Source organism: Schistocerca cancellata, chromosome 5 (genome assembly GCF_023864275.1).
Source record: "Schistocerca cancellata isolate TAMUIC-IGC-003103 chromosome 5, iqSchCanc2.1, whole genome shotgun sequence".
Classification (NCBI taxonomy): domain Eukaryota; kingdom Metazoa; phylum Arthropoda; class Insecta; order Orthoptera; family Acrididae; genus Schistocerca; species Schistocerca cancellata.
Genome location: NC_064630.1, coordinates 583476454 through 583498961, shown reverse-complemented (window position 1 = coordinate 583498961; position 22508 = coordinate 583476454). Strand labels below are relative to the sequence as shown.

At 41.3% G+C, this 22508-nt stretch overlaps 1 protein-coding gene across 1 annotated transcript in view; it reads left to right on the top strand.

Moving 5' to 3' along the window:
- LOC126188927 (CDAN1-interacting nuclease 1) overlaps positions 1-22508 on the top strand; it is a 155108-nt gene that overhangs the window by 99850 nt on the left and 32750 nt on the right. Inside the window, exons 6-7 of the mRNA XM_049930648.1 lie at positions 16360-16599; positions 16695-16896. Of these exons, the coding sequence (XP_049786605.1) occupies positions 16360-16599; positions 16695-16824 (370 nt within the window). The 3' untranslated portion in view covers positions 16825-16896. The remainder of the gene's footprint in view (positions 1-16359; positions 16600-16694; positions 16897-22508) is intronic.

Genomic DNA, 22508 nt, shown 5'->3' with positions numbered 1-22508 from the left:
AGAGGGAGACCAAGAGATGAATACACTAAGCAGATTCAGAAGGATGTAGGTTGCAGTAGATACTGGGAGATGAAGAAGCTTGCACAGGATAGAGTAGCATTGAGAGCTGCATCAAACCAGTCTCAGGACTGAAGACCACAACAACAACAGTAAGTGGGAATTTATCATTGTCTTAACCCACTGCTCTGATACAGCTCCAGGGCCAGACCACTTCTACAACCAAATAATCAAGCACCTATCGATGGATTGTCAGCATAATATCCTTGCCATCTTTAACCTCATCTGGAGTGAGCGTGAGTTCCCATCACAGTGGCGAGAAGGGATCATCATCCTATTACTGAAACTGTGTAAGCACCCCCTAGAGATGGATAGTTATCGCTCAGTTAGTCCCAGCAGCGTTCTGTGTAAGTTGTTTGAATACATGATGAGCTGGTGACTGTGTCAGCTCCTTGAGGCTCGGGTTCTTCTGGCTCTGTCCCAGGGTGTTTTTTGCCAATTTGGCTTACTTTGAGTCTGCCAGCCTAACAGCTCTTGCCTGATGTCAACGCCTTATATCCACCTTCTTCGACCTGCAAAAGGCTTATGACACTATATGGTGACACCACATCCTCGCTGCCTTAAAACGAGTGGGACCTCAGGGGTCCGCTTGTGGTTTTCATCCAAAACTTCTTGTTACACCGTACTGGTGCTTTCCAAAGTACCTCTGTACATCCAAGAGAATGGGGCACTGCAGGGCACTGTACTGAGTGTCCCTCTTTCTAGTAGCCATCAATGGTCTAGCAGCAGTTGTGGAGTCATCAGTATCACTCTCCTTGTATGCTGATGACTTTTGGCTCTACTTTTGCTTCTCTAGAGTGAGTGTCACTAAACATTGACTGCAAGGCGCCATACAGTAAGTGCAGTTATAGGTCCTCACCAATGGGTTTCAGTTTTCAGCTGCTAAGACTCACATTTTGCACTTCTATCTATGTTTTACCTTTCACCACAACAAGAACTTTACCTTGATGACCAGTTACTCAATGTAGTGGAGACTTATAACTTTTTAGGACTGGTTTTCGATGCTTGGTTGACATGGATTCACCAGCTAGAGCAAAAGTGCAGGCTGCACCTTAATACACTTCACTGCCTGAATAACATCAGCTGGGGTACAGATTGCTGTACCCTTCCCTGATACAGCCCCATCTTGATTATGGTAGTCTGGCATACGGTTTGTCATTGCCCTCAGCATTGGGGATACTTGATCCGATACACCACTGCAGGGTTCGACTTGCGACAGGAGCCTTTCGAACTAGCCCTGTGAACAGCTTACTCATAGAGGCTGGGATTCTCCATTGCAGATCATGCGCCAACAACAACTTGTCAAGTAGGCTACACATGTTCGCAGCACTCCTAAGTTCCAAACTACCGTCTCCTGTTTCCAAACACGGACATCCATATCCTGCAAAGGTGATCCAGATAAGGATTATGATCACATCTGCATCCAGTCCCTCCTCTCTGAACTCCAGTTGTCCCCTCAACCATTTCTCCTCCGTGCCCACTCACATACACCTCCATGGTGCATCCCTTGGCCACAGCTTTGTCTTGGCCTATCACAAGGTCTGAAAGACTTGGTTCAGCCCGAGGCCCCCTGCGACCAATTTCTCTCTATCCTTGGCACATCCTGGGGTTCAGAAATAGTCTATACTGATGGCTCAAAGGTTGCTGGTCACATAGGCTCTGCTTATACTCATGCGGGACATTCTGAACTATGCTCTGTGCCAGGTGGCTGTAATGTTTCCACTGCAGAGTTGGTAGCCATCTCTAGTGTTCTTGATCATATCCATTCCTGCACTGGTGAGTCTTTTCTCATCTGCAGCGACTCCTTGAGCAGTTTACAAGCTTTTGATCAGTGTTTCTCTCGCCATCCCTTGGTCATACCTATCCAGAATTCCTTGAACAATGTGGATGTTCAGTGACCTTTATCTGGATCCCAGTCCATGTTGTGATTCTGGGGAATGGACTTGCTGATAGCTTAGCCAAACTGGCTACTAGACTTTTGAGATCAGTATTCTGGAAACAGACCTGTCTTGATTATAGGAGTCTGGTATACCATTGAGCATCGCCCTCATCATTGCTTTCACTGGACCCGATTCACCACTGTGGGTGCTGATTTGCAACAAGAACCCTTCAAACTAGCCCTGTGAACAGCCTACTCATGGAGGCTGGGGTTCCTCCATTACTCATCAGGTGCCAACAATAGCTACTCAGTTGTGCTATACATTTTCGCAGCTCCGCTAAGCATCTGAAATATCGTGTCTTTTTTCATAGTGGGGATATCCACGTTCCACAACAGAACTGTGATGACAATTGCAGTTTGAATACAGTGTCTTTGCTCTAAATCTCAACCTCCCCAACTGTCACCTCTTGGCAGGGAACAATTGTGTGCACCCTCATGGCATGTACCCTGATCTCAGATCTGTTTCGATTGCTCCTTTGGATCAAAAGATTCAGTTGACCCAATATTTTTTCTATGGCTGTCCATGATGTGTTTAGTTTCAGAAGTGGTGTACGCTGATGGCTCAATGGTCAATGGACGAACCAGTTTTGCATACACACATGCAGGGTGCAGTGAACTGTACTCCCTGCTGAGTAGGTACAGTATTTTCACTGCTCAATTGATGACCATCAGACTAGCCCTCAGCTGTACTTGTCCTTGCACCAGCAAGATGCTTCTAATCCGAAGCAACTCCCTGAACTGGTGTTGTACTGTAGAGCTGTGTTACTCTCATTACCCATTAGTCACGGCTATCCAGGATCATCTTTCTGACCTCCATCAAGCTGGATGGCCAGTCATCTTCGTTTGTACCACTGGTCATGTCGGTATCTCAGGGATTGAACACGCCGAATTCTTGGTGAAGTTGGCTACCAGGATGTTGATTTTGGAAGTGGCGGTCCCTGGGACTAGATCTTTGGTTGACTCAACACCATCAGTTGTTAGAGGTCTATAACTTGGAATGGCCTGCCCTGGAATTCTCAAACAAACTAAGGTCAGTAAAGGAGACCACAACCAAGTGGCAGTCTTTCCTTCATTCTTCTTGCAGGGAATCCACCATCCTTTATGATCTCATTGACCACCTGAGGGGTTACAGGGGCACCCCTCAACTCTCTCACATGCTCTGGCGCAGGAGATCCACAGCAACCCTTGCTTGGTGGTCCGGCCAGGCTCCTACCATTCTCACCTGTAAGTCTCCTTATTATTTTATCTTTGCCATTTTTAATGTTTTGTCCTTCCTAAAATTTTATGACCTTGTCAGTGCTGCTCAATTTCTTGGGGATGCCATGCCCTGGAGTACTCCACCTGCATTCTGGACAGAGTGACTTGACCACCTTACTCCCTCTCACTCCTCTCCTACTTCTCCTTGGTTTGGTCTCTATCTTATTGCATCTTGGGTTATAGGGCTTCCCAGGATTTGGCTTTTGTATCCTTCCTCTGAGGATTGTTCCTGGTTCTATAGATTTAGGATGAAGGGCTAACGACCTTGCAGTTTGGCCCCTTTAACTCCAAAAAAAACCAGCCAACCATTCACAGCTATAGAGTTTTGCTAAACTGTCCTTAATTATTTGTGTCGTTCTCTCTTATTTATGATCAAGTGAGGAGACAGTGGTTAAGGCCTTGGACTTGGAGTCAGGATGATAGGGTTTCAAAACCCCACCGAACCACTCTAATTTAGGTTTTCTTTAGTTATCTTAAATTGATAAATTCTGGGACAGTTTCATTGAAAAGGTCATGGCTATTTTCTTGTACCACCTTCATCCAAATCAAGCTCTTGTTTTCATATTAGTGACTTCATATTAGATGAGACATTAAACCTTAACTTTCCATCCAGTTTGTAATCTACAATTGAGCAGTTTGATTGTTTTCAGCATTTATATAATCATCATCATTATTTGCATGGAGATTGGCAGCTGTGAGCCAATGCTCCCTGGATTGATAGTTACCATCCCACCATTTAAAAAGCAGAAATTGTCAGTATTCATAATATGGAACATAATTTATTTTCCAACCACTGTCATTATCATGAATTTACTCAGTTAAATCTATTATGGTATTATTTCACACATGTTCAGCATGTCACACATGTCATAATATTAAACTTCACATCACTCTTTCTGTTAGTAGCAGTACATTTAAGATATATCAAAAGCAATGTCAAACATTTGCTACAACTTCCTTTTCACTTTCTGAGGTATGTCAGCTGCATAAAATGGAATAGAACACCATATATGTTAGCATAACCAACCTCAGTCAAAAAAGTACTACTCTTGCTCCTAGTTATGAGAAGCATGACTGAGATACTCCTTGTCAGGTGTTTGAAATTCTTTATGCGATCAAGAGCCTCATGGTAATACCTGCATCACATCAGGATATGCATTTTCTTATAAGACATGAACAATAAGAACCTATTCACAATCGGCAAATTCATTTAAAAAAACATGTGATGAACATTACATCTAGTGCTAGTAAAAAATTAACTTCAAGATGAATTGAGGCGCTGAGAACCATAAGGGCCTAAAGCACACCATCAAGTTTTGAAATCGTAGCATGTGTGCATTCTCCTGAAATTGTGGATCTTATGGTGAACCAGCTTTATCAGTGCTGTACCTCTATGCTGTGCACAGTATTTGAACATCCGCAGACAGCTGTCTCATCAATATCTCTGCTATTCACTTTCACATGGGCCCAAAGCACAAATTTTCATCGCTGTAGGAATGCTCACTGGCTACACTAACACCCATTTCTACATAAAAGCTGGAAGCTCTTGAAGAAATGCCCCACCATAACCTCATGTTCCATGGTTTCAGCATTCTAGTCTGTAAGATGCACACTGAGGATTTCAAAATCCTTAAGAGTGTTACTGACTTCACTATCAAACCAATAGTTGATGGTCGTGGTAACAGGATACGGGTTTGTTATGATTAAAGTGCAACTACTCACAGAGGTCCAGTGTTGGCTGTATTTATCACATGGCAGCGAAACTTGGTAGATCTTCTAATGCATTAGTGTGGAAACAATTTATTTTCGAAAAAAATTAGTTCCAGTTTTGGCCAGCAGTTCCAAAACAGGCACTGTGAATGCAAGGAATATGTATAAAAATGTTTCGATATTTGTTATGTTAGGAATGAGATGTGGACAGAAAAGGTGAAACAAGTGAGAAAGGCATTATGTTGATTTTATTATTAACCACCACTTGCAAAATTTATTCAGTATGGGCACTGGAGATGTCAGTGAGATGCTGCAGCCATAAAACAAGTTGATCAGCAGTTGCTTGCAGCAGTTCTGGTGAAATCTGAGCAACGTGTTCCACTGTGCTGGCCTTCAGATCAAATAAAGACTGAATGTATCACTGGTAAACACATTCTTTTAGATATTCCCAGAGTGAAAAGTCACGTGGATTCATATCAGGTGATCTTGCAGGTCATGCATCTGGAAAACCTTTGGAGATAACACATTTTGGAAGGCTGGATTAACCACAGCTCTCACTGGTCAATACATTTTGGAAGGCTGGATTAACCACATCTCTCAATGGTCGAGCGAGATGAAGTGCTCTCGATCTTGAATGAACACAGTAGTTTCCACACAGCTGCACTCTTCCAGAGCAGGAATCACATGTTGTACAAGGAGGTATCGATAATATGCAGATGTCACAGTTCATGTGACAGGCCCTCTGGTGTATTCCCTTCAAAGAAGAATGGACTGATTTTCTTCTAAAGCTTTCTGTTTGGAATCTTCCCAACGTTGGGGCAAGGCCTGTGAGGATACTTGTACAAAATGTGTAGGTTGTATACAATATAATAATAAAAAAGTAATAATATATTATATGACGATCCAAAAAAAGGGTTAAGATAGAGATACAAAAATAGAAGTGAATAAAATATTTTGGCAATGAATGGTCTTTGTTTGTGTACTGCTAAGCTCTGTGCAACAATTCCTGATGCATTCACTTAGTCCAGGGTTCATAAATGTCATAGAGTTCAACCTTTTACCTTTTTGCTTTCTTGTGTCTTTCCTGGGAGGTCATCTGAGTTGTCAGTATTATATCCAACAGCTTTTCCGTGTAGCCATAATGGAGACAAATCAGATATTCTGATGTTACGCCATTTTGGTTTAGTGCTGACTTGCTGCTGTATTATTATTTGATAAATAAACCCATGATAGAAATAAATTTCATACCCCACACACACACACACACACACACACACACACACACACACACACCAAAGCCTTCTTCATTGACTCATACACATCAAAAGTTTGGTTTCTCTTAAGTTAGTGAGAACTCAAAAGATGAGAACACCATCTCGAACATGCAGAATAAGACAAGAGAATGAATGTGACAAAAAATCAATGTGCAGATTCACTTTTCTTTTGCGTCAGTGTTTCTCTGGCAGCTCCAATGATTCTGATGTGTTTGTCACACAAGATGCAGTTATTTTTCACCAATAAGTACATATTTTCTGATACACCACTGCAGAATACTCTTTTTCCTATACAAAATTTTTATAATCTACTGTAACAGTACAGGTGTATGTCTCCATCTGGTTTACATTTAGGGAATTGCTTTGCTAAATTTGTGCTGCTCCCTAATGGATGTTGTTCTAAGATTTCATTCCATGCCCCAATGCTGTTGTGCCTTACTCTTTTCTCTAGCTCTGCCTTTGTTTTTTTTTCCATTTCACCCCACAATTTATTAAATTGTTTCTCTGTCTTCGAAGCATCTTCCTCTGAATGAGATGGATTATTGAACATAAATCTTGTGTGTGATATCTCTGATCAACTGTAGCTTTTACTTTTTCCTACAAATTAGATTCCTCACCAATCCCTAAAGTCTCTAGTCACTTTTGTGTGTCTTCCAGCTGGTCAAGTGCATTCCAGAATTAATGCTCATTGTTCTCACTCATTTGCACTAAACAATACGAGAGAAGGAAAGTTGCTACTCACCATATAGCGGAGATGCTGAGTCACGATAGGCACAATAAAAAGGTTCACACAATCATAGCTTTCGGCCATTAAAGCCTTTGTCAGCAGTAGACACACATACACACATGCACACAAACACTCACTGAAGTGCAACTTGCACTCACGTCTGCAGTCTCAGAGAGCTGAAACTACACTGAGTGTAGTTTTTGGTCAGTTGAACTAGTCATATTTGTATTATGCTGGTAGAAAGATGAGTATTCATGGAACTGGCATCAATTTGATGCACCAAGCTGTTGGACCCATCCATTTCTGGAGCTCAATAAAAGTTTGCACAGGGAAAAAATGGAGAGAACTTTAGGGAGCCTCTTTTGACTCTGTTTTGAAATGGTTCATATTGGTCTTCACAGTGCCAAAACTACTGCCAAGCCAAAAGAAACTCCGTAATTTTGTCTGAACAGGATAACAAACACACCAAAATAATGTAGCATTTCTGGTTACACTCAGCAACATAATGCCACAGTTTATTATAGCGTATGTATAAACTGAAAAGTGATACTCCTTGTAACACAGTTGGAAAGAGAGAGTGAGAACTCGCCTGCTGACTCAACAATTTGCAGATAAATTACAGAATCACAGACACTTACCTCAAGAAATTCATGAGAAGTCCGCAGCGAATAAAAAATAATTGTTTCAAATACCCGGGGGGGGGGGGGGGGGGGGGGGGGTAGATGTCTCTGTGAGGACACGTATGAAAGGTGTGGCTTGTAGTTAAAGGCTTTGAGGCACCCCAAAAGCTTTATTGAAATATGTGTCTCGGAAATGGAGTAAAGAATTTAAATTATCAGGACGCATTTTGAATATTTCCTGTATGAATTTAAATAATGACAGTCACATTTCTGAAACTGTTGATATTGAGCGATGTTTTTCAAACAGCTAGTAGCTAGTGTTTGAGGCTGTGGATCAAATTGCCAGTAAGCTCCAGGTATGGGGGCATGGCTTCTACAGAGCATAGCTCTTTGTGCCTTCTGAATGCTGTGTTTGTTCATCTTGAATCTACCATACCAGTCTCCACATGCTTTTCTGCTGCTTATGAGGAGGAGGAGTCAACAGGCTTGCTGAACCTCCACTATTGAATCCCTGTCACTATTATGCTTTGAGGCTTCATTAATCCATATTTAATGTTTTGGTGTTGTTGAAATAGTTTCCTTGGTCCTGGCATTAGCAATTGTACTCACTGTAAGAAAAGTGTGCTAAGTTTGTAAATGTCTCCTCACTAGGGTGCACTAGAAAATGATAACATAAGTGGCACCATCCAGTGAGAGTTCCACAAATGATCAGAGGAAATAAGGTTGCAAAACACGCCCTGTTACCTTTAATTTGAAATATGCTCACTATTTTTATATACTTGAATTTAGCATATTTCATGACAGTATTCACTTTTCCGTGGATGTTTATAAGATGATATTTGACTTTTTTGTGTTGGCTTCAGTCGTCTAGTGAAAGTATGATTCCATAATGCTGTTTCGTCAGCTGCAGAAATGTCCTGGTTCAATGTGTTTGCCTCATTTTTGGTGCTTCAAATACCATTTTTCTGAATGTGCTTCCTTCTTGATGTTTCTATAAAAAAGTAATAGAATAACTCATTTTTGCTGGTCACTTGCAAATTATTATAATGGGGACCAAGTGTTCACTGCCGACTGACTATGGTCAAAGACGACTCCAGCGTCAAAGATGTTTCACACAACACACAAGCTTCCATTTGTAACCAGTCTCTTTGATATTATTCGTCACATCTACTAATATTAATCAATATGCTCTCACTCTTGAACATATAAGCAAATTAGCATAAAATAAGGCAAATTACAATTCACAAAAAATATTCTGACAAAAATATAAGAAAACATTTACAACCTCCCTCATTAGATTTGGTATCGACAAATCTGGTAGAAAATAACACATTTCCCAGATCCATTACAAGTTGCTAACATTTTCCTTGCTTGCTGATGCCTTTTGCAGGATATAGTGCATTATTAGCAAGTATTTTTTTTTTTTTTTTTTTTTTTTTTTTGTGTGAGAGTATCGCACCTGAGTTCTTGTGAGTTTCTATTTCTTGCTAATAACTGTAGCATACTGCAAGTCTAAAACCAGTATGTTATTAATTCTGTGCGCAAAAATTTGGGATTAGGATGAAGTGGTGCACTCAGACCAATCTGAACATCTGCCAAGAAATCTCCTGCTTACAGTGCAAGTCCAGGCAAAGGTATACACACAATTGCAATAGAGCAGTGTGCGGTAGCATGTTTAGCCACCAACCTCACATTTCCTGATGCTTTCACGCAGCAGAACATACTAAAAATGATGTGTTAAGGAGAGATCTTTAATGCAGCTTAAGCACCATGTTTTCAAATATAAATTGAAAACCAAAAATACAGCATATGGTAGCTTCAAAAATACTTAAATCAACAGGGTGTTTGCTCAGTTTGCTTCTATGAGCCACTCACAGCACAGGACGTATGATGTCACAGAACATCACTGTTTTGTTTTGTGACCTCAAAAATGCTACAGACTGAATACACATGAACATCTCAAGTTTGGTATTGAAAACGTGAAAAAAATTAAGCAAGAAGTTTCTAAAATACTCGACATTAAAGACCTTGCTCCAAAATGTGTCTGTTTTAGTCCAGTTTATTGAGATAAAGTGTCAAAAAAATATGACATTGATAGTTGAATATGCTACCTACAGATCTTCTTTAAGTTAGCTTTTGGTGTTATTTAGTAGTTGATTATGAAAAGGAAAGAAGATCCAATCTGTAAACATTTTTGAGAGTCCTGGCACTGTAGTTCCAGTTGGTAATTGTCGTGACCTTCCCCGTGATGACTGTAGGTCAGTTTTACTGTAACTGATTTCTTCTTTAGGTGCAAACTGAGACATTATTACTGCAGCTATTCTTGTCTGCCTATGTGAGCCATTCTGATATGTAATTTAGCAATTAGAAAGAGAGACTTTTTTCCTTATACAGTACTGTTACCAGTCCTTACACCCATGTGGTGTTCACTATATTAAGGCTAGTGACTGTTCGTCATTGCTCTTATAACTTATAGGGGGTAAGTCTATTTTGCTGACAGGTGTTATGATGTTCACAGCATATATTTGCACTACTGCTTCTCAGTTTATCATCAAGCAGCATGCTAATCGATCGTCTCACAACAGCAAGCCTAGGGGAGTAATGTGAAAATTCCTCAGTCGGGTGTGGAGATGGAATTGATATTGGTAAACTATTGTTTTTGTTAGATAGTTACATGTTGCACAGTAATGTAAATGGAATATTAACTTTTGACCTGAGGGATAGTTTAAACAGTAGTTGCATGTATGCTTCGTTCATGTAGATTAACTGGAATATTGTGACGACATACAGATAATTTTTTTGGATGCTTCATGGTCATCTAATATTCATCCAAATTTGGTGCAGACTTATAAGGAGTATAATATTTTGTTTCAAAGCTTAAGAGATTGATGACTTAATTTAAATCTGGCTATTCTTCTGTAGAAGGTATCTGCTTTGAAGGGCACTCAAAAACTGAAACCACAAATGTAAATTCAAAGAAGTCCAGAATATGGAATTAAACAGTTGAAAGAAAATGACACATAAAGTAACTGGTGCCGTAGGCACCTCAAAACAAAAAATGTATTACTTTTACATGAAATAGCTATGGCATAGCTTTATGCAAGAGGGGCTGGAGATATGTTGAGTGCTACAGAAAAATAAGTAAAATAAAATAATAAAAACTCGTCAACATTTTTAGCAAGTTGTGAGAAATCAAAATGAATCGAATTGATTATTTATGTTGATTTGTCTCTGTGTGCCAGACATGATAGCAGCACTTACTGAAAAAATCAAACAGATATAAGCAATGTGTGGAATCCAGTGACCTAGGAACAAAAAAGCCAAAGTCAGTTTCATTTGCTATAAAAGTTATGACATGCATTTTATGAGATGCAAATGGGACTCTTCTTTTTATTTACCTTACAAAGGAGAAACCAATAGCTGGTGAGTACTCTGGAATTTTCAGTGTCAGTTGAATTGCAAAGGAATAGAATGAGGACAAATCCTGTTCATATTTGAAGTGTTACTTGTAAAGAAACTTGTGACTGATTAAAATGATGTAGGAATTATGGAAGCAGTAGATATGTACTTGTCAAACTTTTCAGAATTTGACATGAGGGATGGTGTCTACTAAATGGAGAAACCTCATGAAAGATACATTGACTAAAAATGAAAGTGTCTCAGAAATATATATATATATATATATATATATATATATATATATATATATATATATATATATATATATATATATATATATATATATATTTATTTAAAAAGAAAGATGATGAGACTTACCAAACAAAAGTGCTGGCAGGTCGATAGACACACAAACAAACACAAACATACACACAAAATTCTAGCTTTCGCAACCAACGGTTGCCTCGTTAGAAAAGAGGGAAGGAGAAGGAAAGACAAAAGGATATGGGTTTTAAGGGAGAGGGTAAGGAGTCATTCCAATCCCGGGAGCGGAAAGACTTACCTTAGGGGGAAAAAAGGACAGATATACACTCGCACACACACACATATCCATCCGCATATACACAGACACAAGCAGACATTTGTAAAGGCCTTTACAAATGTCTGCTTGTGTCTGTGTATATGCGGATGGATATGTGTGTGTGTATATATAATAGAGGGAAACATTCCACATGGGAAAAATATATCTAAAAACAAAGATGATGTGACTTACCAAACGAAAGTGCTGGCAGGTCAATAGACACACAAACATACACAAAAAATTCAAGCTTTCGCAACAAATGGTTGCTTCATCAGGAAAGAGGGAAGGAGAGGGAAAGACGAAAGGATGTGGGTTTTAAGGGAGAGGGTAAGGAGTCATCCCAATCCCAGGAGCGGAAAGACTTACCTTAGGGGGAAAAAAGGACGGGTATAGACTCGCGCACACACACACATATCCATCCGCACATACACAGACACAAGCAGACATTTGTAAAGGCAAAGAGTTTTGGCAGAGATGTCAGTCGAGGCAGAAGTACAGATGCAAAGATGTTGTTGAAAGACAGGTGAGGTATGAGCGGCGGCAACTTGAAATTAGCGGAGGTTGAGGCCTGGCGGATAACGAGAAGAGAGGATATACTGAAGGGCGAGTTCCCATCTCCGGAGTTCTGACAGGTTGGTGTTAGTGGGAAGTATCCAGATAACCCGGACGGTGTAACACTGTGCCAAGATGTGCTGGCCATGCACCAAGGCATGTTTAGCCACAGGGTGATCCTCATTACCAACAAACACTGTCTGCCTGTGCCCATTCATGTGAATGGACAGTTTGTTGCTGGTCATTCCCACATAGAAAGCTTCTCAGTGTAGGCAGGTCAGCTGGTAAATCACGTGGGTGCTTTCACGCATGGCTCTGCCTTTGATCGTGTACACCTTCCGGGTTACAGGACTGGAGTAGGTGGTGTCCTTATATACCTGTCCTTTTTTCCCCCTAAGGTAAGTCTTTCCGCTCCCGGGATTGGAATGACTCCTTACCCTCTCCCTTAAAACCCACATCCTTTCGTCTTTCCCTCTCCTTCCCTCTTTCCTGACGAAGCAACCGTTTGTTGCGAAAGCTTGAATTTTGTGTGTATGTTTGTGTTTGTTTGTGTGTCTATTGACCTGCCAACACTTTCGTGTGGTAAGTCACATCATCTTTGTTTTTAGATATATTTTTCCCACGTGGAATGTTTCCCTCTATTATATATATATATATATATATATATATATATATATATATATATATATATATATATATATATATATACAAAGATGATGTGACTTACCAAATGAAAGCGCTGGCAGGTTGATAGACACACAAACATACACACAAAATTCCAGCTTTCGCAACCAACGGTTGCTTCATCAGGAAAGAGGGAAGGAGAGGGAAAGATGAAAGGATGTGGGTTTTAAGGGAGAGGGTAAGGAGTCATTCCAGTCCCAGGAGCGGAAAGACTTACCTTAGGGGGGAAAAAAGGGCAGGTATGTCTGCTTGTGTCAGTGTACGTGCGGATGGATATGTGTGTGTGTGCGAGTGTATACCTGTCCTTTTTTCCCCCTAAGGTAAGTCTTTCCACTCCCGGGATTGGAATGACTCCTTACCCTCTCCCTTAAAACCCACATCCTTTCGTCTTTCCCTCTTTCCTGATGAAGCAACCGTGGGTTGTGAAAGCTTGAAATTTGTGTGTGTATTTGTGTTTGTTATTGTATCTATCAACGTACCAACGCTTTCGATGGTAAGTTACAGAATCTTTGTTTTTAGATATATTTGTCCCATGTGGAATGTTTCCCTCTATTATGTATCTACAGGGTGAGTCACCTAACGTTACCGCTGGATATATTTCGTAAACCACATCAAATACTGACGAACCGATTCCACAGACCGAACGTGAGGAGAGGGGCTAGTGTAATTGGTTAATACGAACCATACAAAAATGCATGGAAGTATGTTTTTTAACACAAACCTACGATTTTTAAAATGGAACCACGTTAGTTTTGTTAGCACATCTGAACATATAAACAAATACGTAATCAGTGCCGTTTGTTGCATTGTAAAATGTTAATTACATCCGGAGATATTGTAACCTAAAGTTGACGCTTGAAACCTCCGACGTTCAGTTGCGTGTTGTAGCAAATACGGGCCACGGTCGGCGAGCAGCATCTGCCGGGACATATTTACGATGACGACCGTGTTTACGAGTGTGGCTGTAGTGCACTGTTGTGGTTTGGTCTAGCTGTCGCAGTGTCCGCATGTAGCGCTTGCTGCTATTGTTATTCTGCATTCGTCTCCGCACGCAGACCAACTGTAGTACACCGTGTTACCAGGCGTCTGTGATAGTGTAGTGTTGTAGGAACTGTGACCATGGTGTATTCGAACTCTGAAAAGGTGGAGATGATACTCATCTATGGCGAGTGTTGACGAAATGCAGCTGAAGCCTGCAGGGTGTATGCAGAACGGTATCCGGACAGAGAGCATCCAACGTGCCGCACATTGCAAAACATCTACCGCCAACTGTATGCAACAGGTATGGTCATAGCATGCAAACAGGTCCGTAACAGGCCCGTCACAGGAGAAGCGGGTGCAGTTGGTGTGTTAGCTGCTGTTGCCATGAACCCACACATGAGTACACGGGACATTGCGAGAGCCGGTGGACTGAGTCAAAGTAGTGTCATGCGCATACTGCATCGTCACTGCTTTCACCCGTCTCATGTGTCGCTACATCAGCAATTACATGGTGATGACTTTAATCATCGAGTGCAATTCTGTCAATGGGCATTAACAGAGAATGCGTTGCAGTTCTACCTGTTTACCGATGAAGCGGGTTTCACAAACCACGGGGCAGTAAATCTACGGAACATGCATTGCTGGTCCGTGGACAATCCTCGCTGGCTCAGACAGGTAGAGCGACAGCGACCGTGGACTGTAAATGTATGGTGCGGAATCATTGGTGACCACCTCATTGGTCCTCACTTCGTTGCAGGGGCCCAAACAGCTGCAACATACATCGCGTTTCTACAGAATGATCTGCCAACGTTGCTCTAAAATGTCCCACTGGAAACGCGTCGACGTATGTGGTATCAGCATGATGGTGCACCTGCAATTAACACTAGGCTGACCCTTGACAGGATGTTCGACGGGCATTTCATAGGACGTGGAGGACGCATAAACTGGCCAGCCCGTTCTCCTGATCTTACACCTCTGGACTTCTTTCTGTGGGGTACGTTAAAGGAGAATGTGTACCGTGATGTGCCTACAACCCCAGAGGATATGAAACAACGTATTGTGGCAGCCTGCGGCGACATTACACCAGATGTACTGCGGCATGTACGATATTCATTACGCCAGAGATTGCAATTGTGTGCAGCAAATGATAGCCACCACATTGAACATCTATTGGCCTGACATGTCGGGACACTCTATTCCATTCCGTAATTGAAAATGGAAACCACGTGTGTACGTGTACCTCACCCCTCATGGTAATGTACATGTGCGTCAGTGAAAAAGACCAATAAAAAGGTGTTAGCATGTGGACGTAATGTGCTGTTCCAGTCTCTTCTGTACCTTAGGTCCATCACCGTTCCCTTTGGATCCCTACGTAATTCGGTGCTCTCCGATACACACGATCGAACAGCGGAGGAGTGGTACTCAAGCATAAACTTTAGGTTACAATATCTCCGGATGTAGTTAACAATTTACAATGCAACAAACGGAACTGATTATGTATTTGTTTATACGTTCAGATGTGCTAACAAAACTAACGGGGTTCCATTTAAAAAAACGTAGGTTTGTGTTAAAAAACGTACTTCCGTGCATTTTTTTATGGTTTGTATTAACCAGTTACACTAGCCCCTCTCCTCACGTTCGGTCTGTGGAATCGATTCGTCAGTATTTGATGTGGTTTACGAAACATATCCAGCGGTAATGTTAGGTGACTCACCCTGTATATGTGTGTGTGTGTAAAATATAAAAAATAAATATAATGTGTAGTAAATCCTAAAACACCATTTGCACAGACTAGTCTTTTAGGCTTGCATTTTATGTACTGGAAGCTGAAGAAACATGAATTCCTACTAATTTTTGAGTAATTTATTTAAAAATCCATTTCTGTTCACAAGATTTTTATTCTAACTGAAATCTGTTTCATCACAAAATGTTAATAAAAGCCGATTTATGTCCATCTGTAAGTCTTCATCCCAGTGTAAACTTAAAACTCTTTGAATTAGAAAATATTTCCTGATTTATATGAGTTCCATCAAAGATGCAGATCACACCAGACAACCAAATTTTTAGTTCAGACAAATGAAAAACTGGCATAACTCTAAATAGTAGTATGACTCTTAAACATCTCTTTCAGTGTATCGTTTTCTTGTGTTATCTTCAATTAGGAATTTTCCAAAAAACTGAGAGAATCTGCACCAGAAGGATTTTGAAAGAATTAAGTGTGACCCTTGCATTCAGTGATACTTCTAGCTTAAACACATTTCACAAGAGAAAAAGCATGGTCTTTATCTTAGTTCCATAAGAAGAACCTTATCCCTGGAAAATGAGCAAACCTTGTTCTCCAAGAAGTATTTCAGAATGTTATGTGTTAACAAGAGCAGATCCCAATTTTAAGTGATCAGTTAGCCATATTTTCCAGACCTGTTGTTTTCAGCTTTGTTCCATGGGTGAATTTATAAGAGCTATTGAATTAAATTTATAAATGTAATTTGTTCAGCACTATTTGCAGGATTAACATATTCTTTTAAAAACTTGGATTATTATGTTTGAGGATATTATATGGCATATTTATCTTCCTGTAGCTCCATTGGCCAAGAATATGAGCTACGTTTGCAAAGAATGGTAAGAAATGCTAACATACCATTCAAGGATGAAGAGCAGCTGCGAACATGTGGTTATGACAAGACACCAGATGTTAAGCTGGAGTTGCCTGTGGCGGTAGATGGCTTTGTAGTAAACTGGATAGAAAGTAAAGCACTCTTTGGTGATGAAGCAAACCACAAAACATATATAAAGGAACAGTATCTTAGTTACTGGAACAGGTGAGAAACATTCATTCCTGCAGACAGTGAATTGGTTTTTAAAAATGTATTAAATGTGTGCTGAATGATATTAAGGCAGTTTGTTCATATTTCAGATTTGGCCCTGGACTTGTCATTTATTGGCTTGGCTTTGTTGATACACTGGAGTACATCAGTGAAAAGAGATTCATCATACGTGACACATTTCCAAAAAATATTACATTAATGGATCCAAAGAGCATATAGCTGCTTGCACTAGATTTGAATTATTTCAACATATCATGCATCAACATTCTCTTACAACCAAGTATACTAAAGGTATGTGAAACATATGTACTTTCATGTACTTTCATAAACATTGTTCGCCATAGATAGATAGATAGATAGATAGAGAGAGAGAGAGAGAGAGAGAGAGAGAGAGAGAGAGACCGACCCTGTTTGTAACAAAACACCCTTTTAGAATGGTCACACCACAGCATCATCTGGAACAGTTTTTAGTTTTGGGCTCGGCCATTGGTAATGTGAACCTCTGCCCCATATTTTCCCTTTTTTCACTTCCTCCACCCTGTTGCAGTTTTTTCCCTACCTCTATAAGCTTTGCTTTCAGCCATTTGTCCATGCTGAGATCTTCATCTCAGTTCCTTTCCTTGAAACCTCATGTCAAACATGCAAAGTTTTTCATTGACTTTCATAACTGTGGCATTGAAATTCATCAATTGGAACTTCGCTCTGAAATCAATATTCCCTCGTACTAATCAATCAGTATTGGAATAGGAATAGAGGAATACATTTCTCACAAGTAACAAATTTGTTAATTGGGTAGTCAGATTTAGCAAAGTTTTTTACAATTGTCCAATTACATGCTTGCTATTTGAAGTTTGATTAGAACTCCCACTTCTTCTAGTCTATCAAGTCAGGGAAGCTCATCATTCTTGGGAAGCCCGATACCATGGAACTTCACACAGGAGGAACTCTGTGGCATGGTGCACTGCACTGCAGATTCCGAGACACATACTTGTGATGACATAAGCATGTCGCGTGTCAATCTTGCGTCACCACATTATGTCCTTTGAGAACCTCGAACATAAAAGAAAACACAAACCAAATGCAGAATACATAACTAATTCTTTCTAAGAAATCCTACATGTCAATACAGTTACTCAGTTATTTAAAATATTCTGCCTATCCATTCCAAAACTATAAAATAATTCTGTACCATTACATCTGCTGCCTTTATAATTGAGTGATAGTGTCAATGTTTATAAGATTTCCATTTTATTAAATTACTTGCTACAACAAACTATCTGTTGTTTCTTACTGTACACCGAGTCTTAATAATCCAATACACATTTTGAAAGTGCTACACACATATATACAAATCACTCATAAACTATGTTCTCATTTTGCATGATCAGCAAAACAGACACTCACACAAATAATTCATATCCTACATCCAATCTGTTCTCATTAAATGAGGTTTGGTATCTCACATGTCATCTGTCCAGCTACCAGGTTCTTTCCATCATTGCTTTTTGATGACTGACGCTGTTAACCTCCATGTTCTCTTAGATTATATCTACTTAGTGTGAGTTATGATACCCTTATAATTATATGGTCCCTTGTGCTTTTGTAGGGCAAAATTTAGGTTCTAATCAAGATATTTCCCCACACTGCAAATAACAACTACCCTGCAAACGCACTCTGAGTATGTAAGCTACTCGGCTGTTACTAATCCATAATCTAAAACTGTTAGTTATGCTGTCTACTGAAGCTCAGTATATTTGCAAATATAATGTATAGTTGTATCAGTTTAAATATCCATTGATACATAACATTCAATAACAAACATGGCTCTCATAGTGGATGTTTGATGCTATACCATCAATCTTAAGGTCTATCCATACCACAAGACCCAGAATTCTTCTCAAGAATGCCCTTTTTATCTTCCAGTGGTAAAATGGAAGAGGAAACTTCCTCATGAGGGGAAAATTTTGTCATCCTCACTTTAATTACAATCACACCCATTTCTTAACTCACTGTACGGACCACATTGGGTTGGTACTTCCATAATTTTTTTCAAATTCAACTATTGTCTTATTTCGTGGATTAATACCCAGAACATTCTAACTTAGTTTCCCAACAAAGTCAAATAATGCTAGTAGCATGCTGTCATACTGGTATACCTCAGCTTCACTAGTACACTGTTGCCATACCTTTCAACTCACTCTACCAGGTGTTAGCCCTCAGCTCAGGCTCACCAGATCTTTAGATTCAAAATCCAACACACTAACACCTTATCCACTGTCTATGAAAGCATCTGATATCCTATTTCAGTCAACCCAACTTCGAAAGTCCTCTCTTTACAAATATATATATATATATATATATATATATATATATATATATATATATATATAGTTATAATAGAAGGAAACATTCCACGAAGGAAAAATATACTTAAAAACAAAGATAATGTGACTTACCAAATGAAAGTGCTGGCAGGTCGACAGACACACAAACGAACACAAACATACACACAAAATTCAAGCTTTCGCAACAAACTGTTGCCTCATCAGGAAAGAGGGAAGGAGAGGGAAAGACGAAAGGATGTGGGTTTTAAGGAAGAGGGTAAGGAGTCATTCCAGTCCCGGGAGCGGAAAGACTTACCTTAGGGGGAAAAAAGGACGGGTATACACTCGCACACACACACATATCCATCCACACATATACAGACACAAGCAGACATATTTAAAGACAAAGAGTTTGGGCAGAGATGTCAGTCGAGGCAGAAGCGCAGAGGCAAAGATGTTGAATGACAGGTGAGGTATGAGTGGCGGCAACTTGAAATTAGCGGAGATTGAGGCCTGGTGGATAACGGGAAGAGAGGATATATTGAAGAGCAAGTTCCCATCTCCGGAGTTCGGATAGGTTGGTGTTAGTAGGAAGTATCCAGATAACCCGGACGGTGTAACACTGCGCCAAGATGTGCTGGTCGTGCACCAAGGCATGTTTAGCCACAGGGTGATCCTCATTACCAACAAACACTGTCTGCCTGTGTCCATTCATGCGAATGGACAGTTTGTTGCTGGTCATTCCCACATAGAATGCATCACAGTGTAGGCAGGTCAGTTGGTAGATCACGTGGGTGCTTTCACACGTGGCTCTGCCTTTGATTGTGTACACCTTCCGGGTTACAGGACTGGAGTAGGTGGTGGTGGGAGGGTGCATGGGACAGGTTTTACACCGGGGGCGGTTACAAGGGTAGGAGCCAGAGGGTAGGGAAGGTGGTTTGGGGATTTCATAGGGATGAACTAAGAGGTTACGAAGGTTAGGTGGACGGCGGAAAGACACTCTTGGTGGAGTGGGGAGGATTTCATGAAGGATGGATCTCATTTCAGGGCAGGATTTGAGGAAGTCGTATCCCTGCTGGAGAGCCACATTCAGAATCTGATCCAGTCCCGGAAAGTATCCTGTCACAAGTGGGGCACTTTTGTGGTTCTTCTGTGGGAGGTTCTGGGTTTGAGAGGATGAGGAAGTGGCTCTGGTTATTTGCTTCTGTACCAGGTCGGGAGGGTAGTTGCGGGATGCGAAAGCTGTTGTCAGGTTGTTGGTGTAATGCTTCAGGGATTCCGGACTGGAGCAGATTCGTTTGCCACGAAGACCTAGGCTGTAGGGAAGGGACCGTTTGATGTGGAATGGGTGGCAGCTGTCGTAATGGAGGTACTGTTGCTTGTTGGTGGGTTTGATGTGGACGGATGTGTGAAGCTGGCCATTGGACAGGTGAAGGTCAACATCAAGGAAAGTGGCATGGGATTTGGAGTAGGACCAGGTGAATCTGATGGAACCAAAGGAGTTGAGGTTGGAGAGGAAATTCTGGAGTTCTTCTTCACTGTGAGTCCAGATCATGAAGATGTCATCAATAAATCTGTACCAAACTTTGGGTTGGCAGGCCTGGGTAACCAAGAAGGCTTCCTCTAAGCGACCCATGAATAGGTTGGCGTACGAGGGGGCCATCCTGGTACCCATGGCTGTTCCCTTTAATTGTTGGTATGTCTGGTTTTCAAAAGTGAAGAAGTTGTGGGTCAGGATGAAGCTGGCTAAGGTAATGAGGAAAGAGGTTTTAGGTAGGACGGCAGGTGATCGGCGTGAAAGGAAGTGCTCCATCGCAGCGAGGCCCTGGACGTGCGGGATATTTGTGTATAAGGAAGTGGCATCAATGGTTACAAGGATGGTTTCTGGGGGTAACGGATTGGGTAAGGATTCCAGGCGTTCGAGAAAGTGGTTGGTGTCTTTGATGAAGGATGGGAGACTGCATGTAATGGGTTGAAGGTGTTGATCTACGTAGGCAGAGATACGTTCTGTGGGGGCTTGGTAACCAGCTACAATGGGGCGGCCGGGATGATTGGGTTTGTGAATTTTAGGAAGAAGGTAGAAGGTAGGGGTGCGGGGTGTTGGTGGGGTCAGGAGGTTGATGGAGTCAGGTGAAAGGTTTTGTAGGGGGCCTAAGGTTCTGAGGATTCCTTGAAGCTCTGCCTGGACATCAGGAATGGGATTACCTTGGCAAACTTTGTATGTGGTGTTGTCTGAAAGCTGACGCAGTCCCTCAGCCACATACTCCCGACGATCAAGTACCACGGTCGTGGAACCCTTGTCCGCCGGAAGAATGACGATGGACCGGTCAGCCTTCAGATCACGGATAGCCTGGGCTTCAGCAGTGGTGATGTTGGGAGTAGGATTAAGGTTTTTTAAGAAGGATTGAGAGGCAAGGCTGGAAGTCAGAAATTCCTGGAAGGTTTGGAGAGGGTGATTTTGAGGAAGAGGAGGTGGGTCCCGCTGTGATGGAGGACGGAACTGTTCTAGGCAGGGTTCAATTTGGATAGTCTCTTGGGGAGTTGGATCATTAGGGGTAGGATTAGGATCATTTTTCTTCGTGGCAAAGTGATACTTCCAGCAGAGAGTACGAGTGTAGGACAGTAAATCTTTGACGAGGGCTGTTTGGTTGAATCTGGGAGTGGGGCTGAAAGTGAGGCCTTTGGATAGGACAGAGGTTTCGGATTGGGAGAGAGGTTTGGAGGAAAGGTTAACTACTGAATTAGGGTGTTGTGGTGCCAGATCGTGTTGATCGGAATTTTGAGGTTTTGGAGGGAGTGGAGCTGGAAGTGGGAGATTGAGTAGATGGGAGAGACTGGGTTTGTGTGCAATGAGAGGTGGTTGAGGTTTGCTGGAAAGGTTGTGAAGGGTGAGTGAGTTGCCTTTCCGGAGGTGGGAAACCAGGAGATTGGATAGTTTTTTGAGGTGAAGGGTGGCATGCTGTTCTAATTGGCGGTTGGCCTGTAGGAGGATGCTCTGAATAGCCGGTGTGGATGTGGGAGAGGAAAGATTGAGGACTTTTATTAAGGATAGGAGTTGACGGGTGTGTTCATTGGCTGAGTTGATGTGTAGGTGAAGGATTAGGTGGGTGAGGGCAATGGATTGTTCAGTTTGGAACTGGTATAGGGACTGATGGAAAGAAGGGTTGCAGCCAGAGATGGGAACTTTAAGTGTGAGGCCTTTGGGGGTAATGCCAAATGTCAGACAAGCCTGAGAAAATAAAATATGTGAGCGTAATCTGGCTAGGGTGAAGGCATGTTTGCGGAGGGAATGTAAATAAAACTTAATGGGGTCGTTGTGGGGGTGTTGTGAGGGTGACATGGTATTGAAGGTGGAAAGTTTAACATGAGGTTGAAATGAAAAAGAAAGATAGAAATATATGGGGAGAGATAAAGGTGAACTAGAAAGCAACTGGAGATCTGGTATGAAAAAAGGCGAAAAAGTGTTGGTTAAGTTGATCCTGTGGTGAACTTGGGTTGGTAGACAGCGATGTGGAAAAAGGTTAGGTGGTTGTGTTGCCGCTAAATCACGTCAAAGGACGGAGAAATTCGGGAAAATTT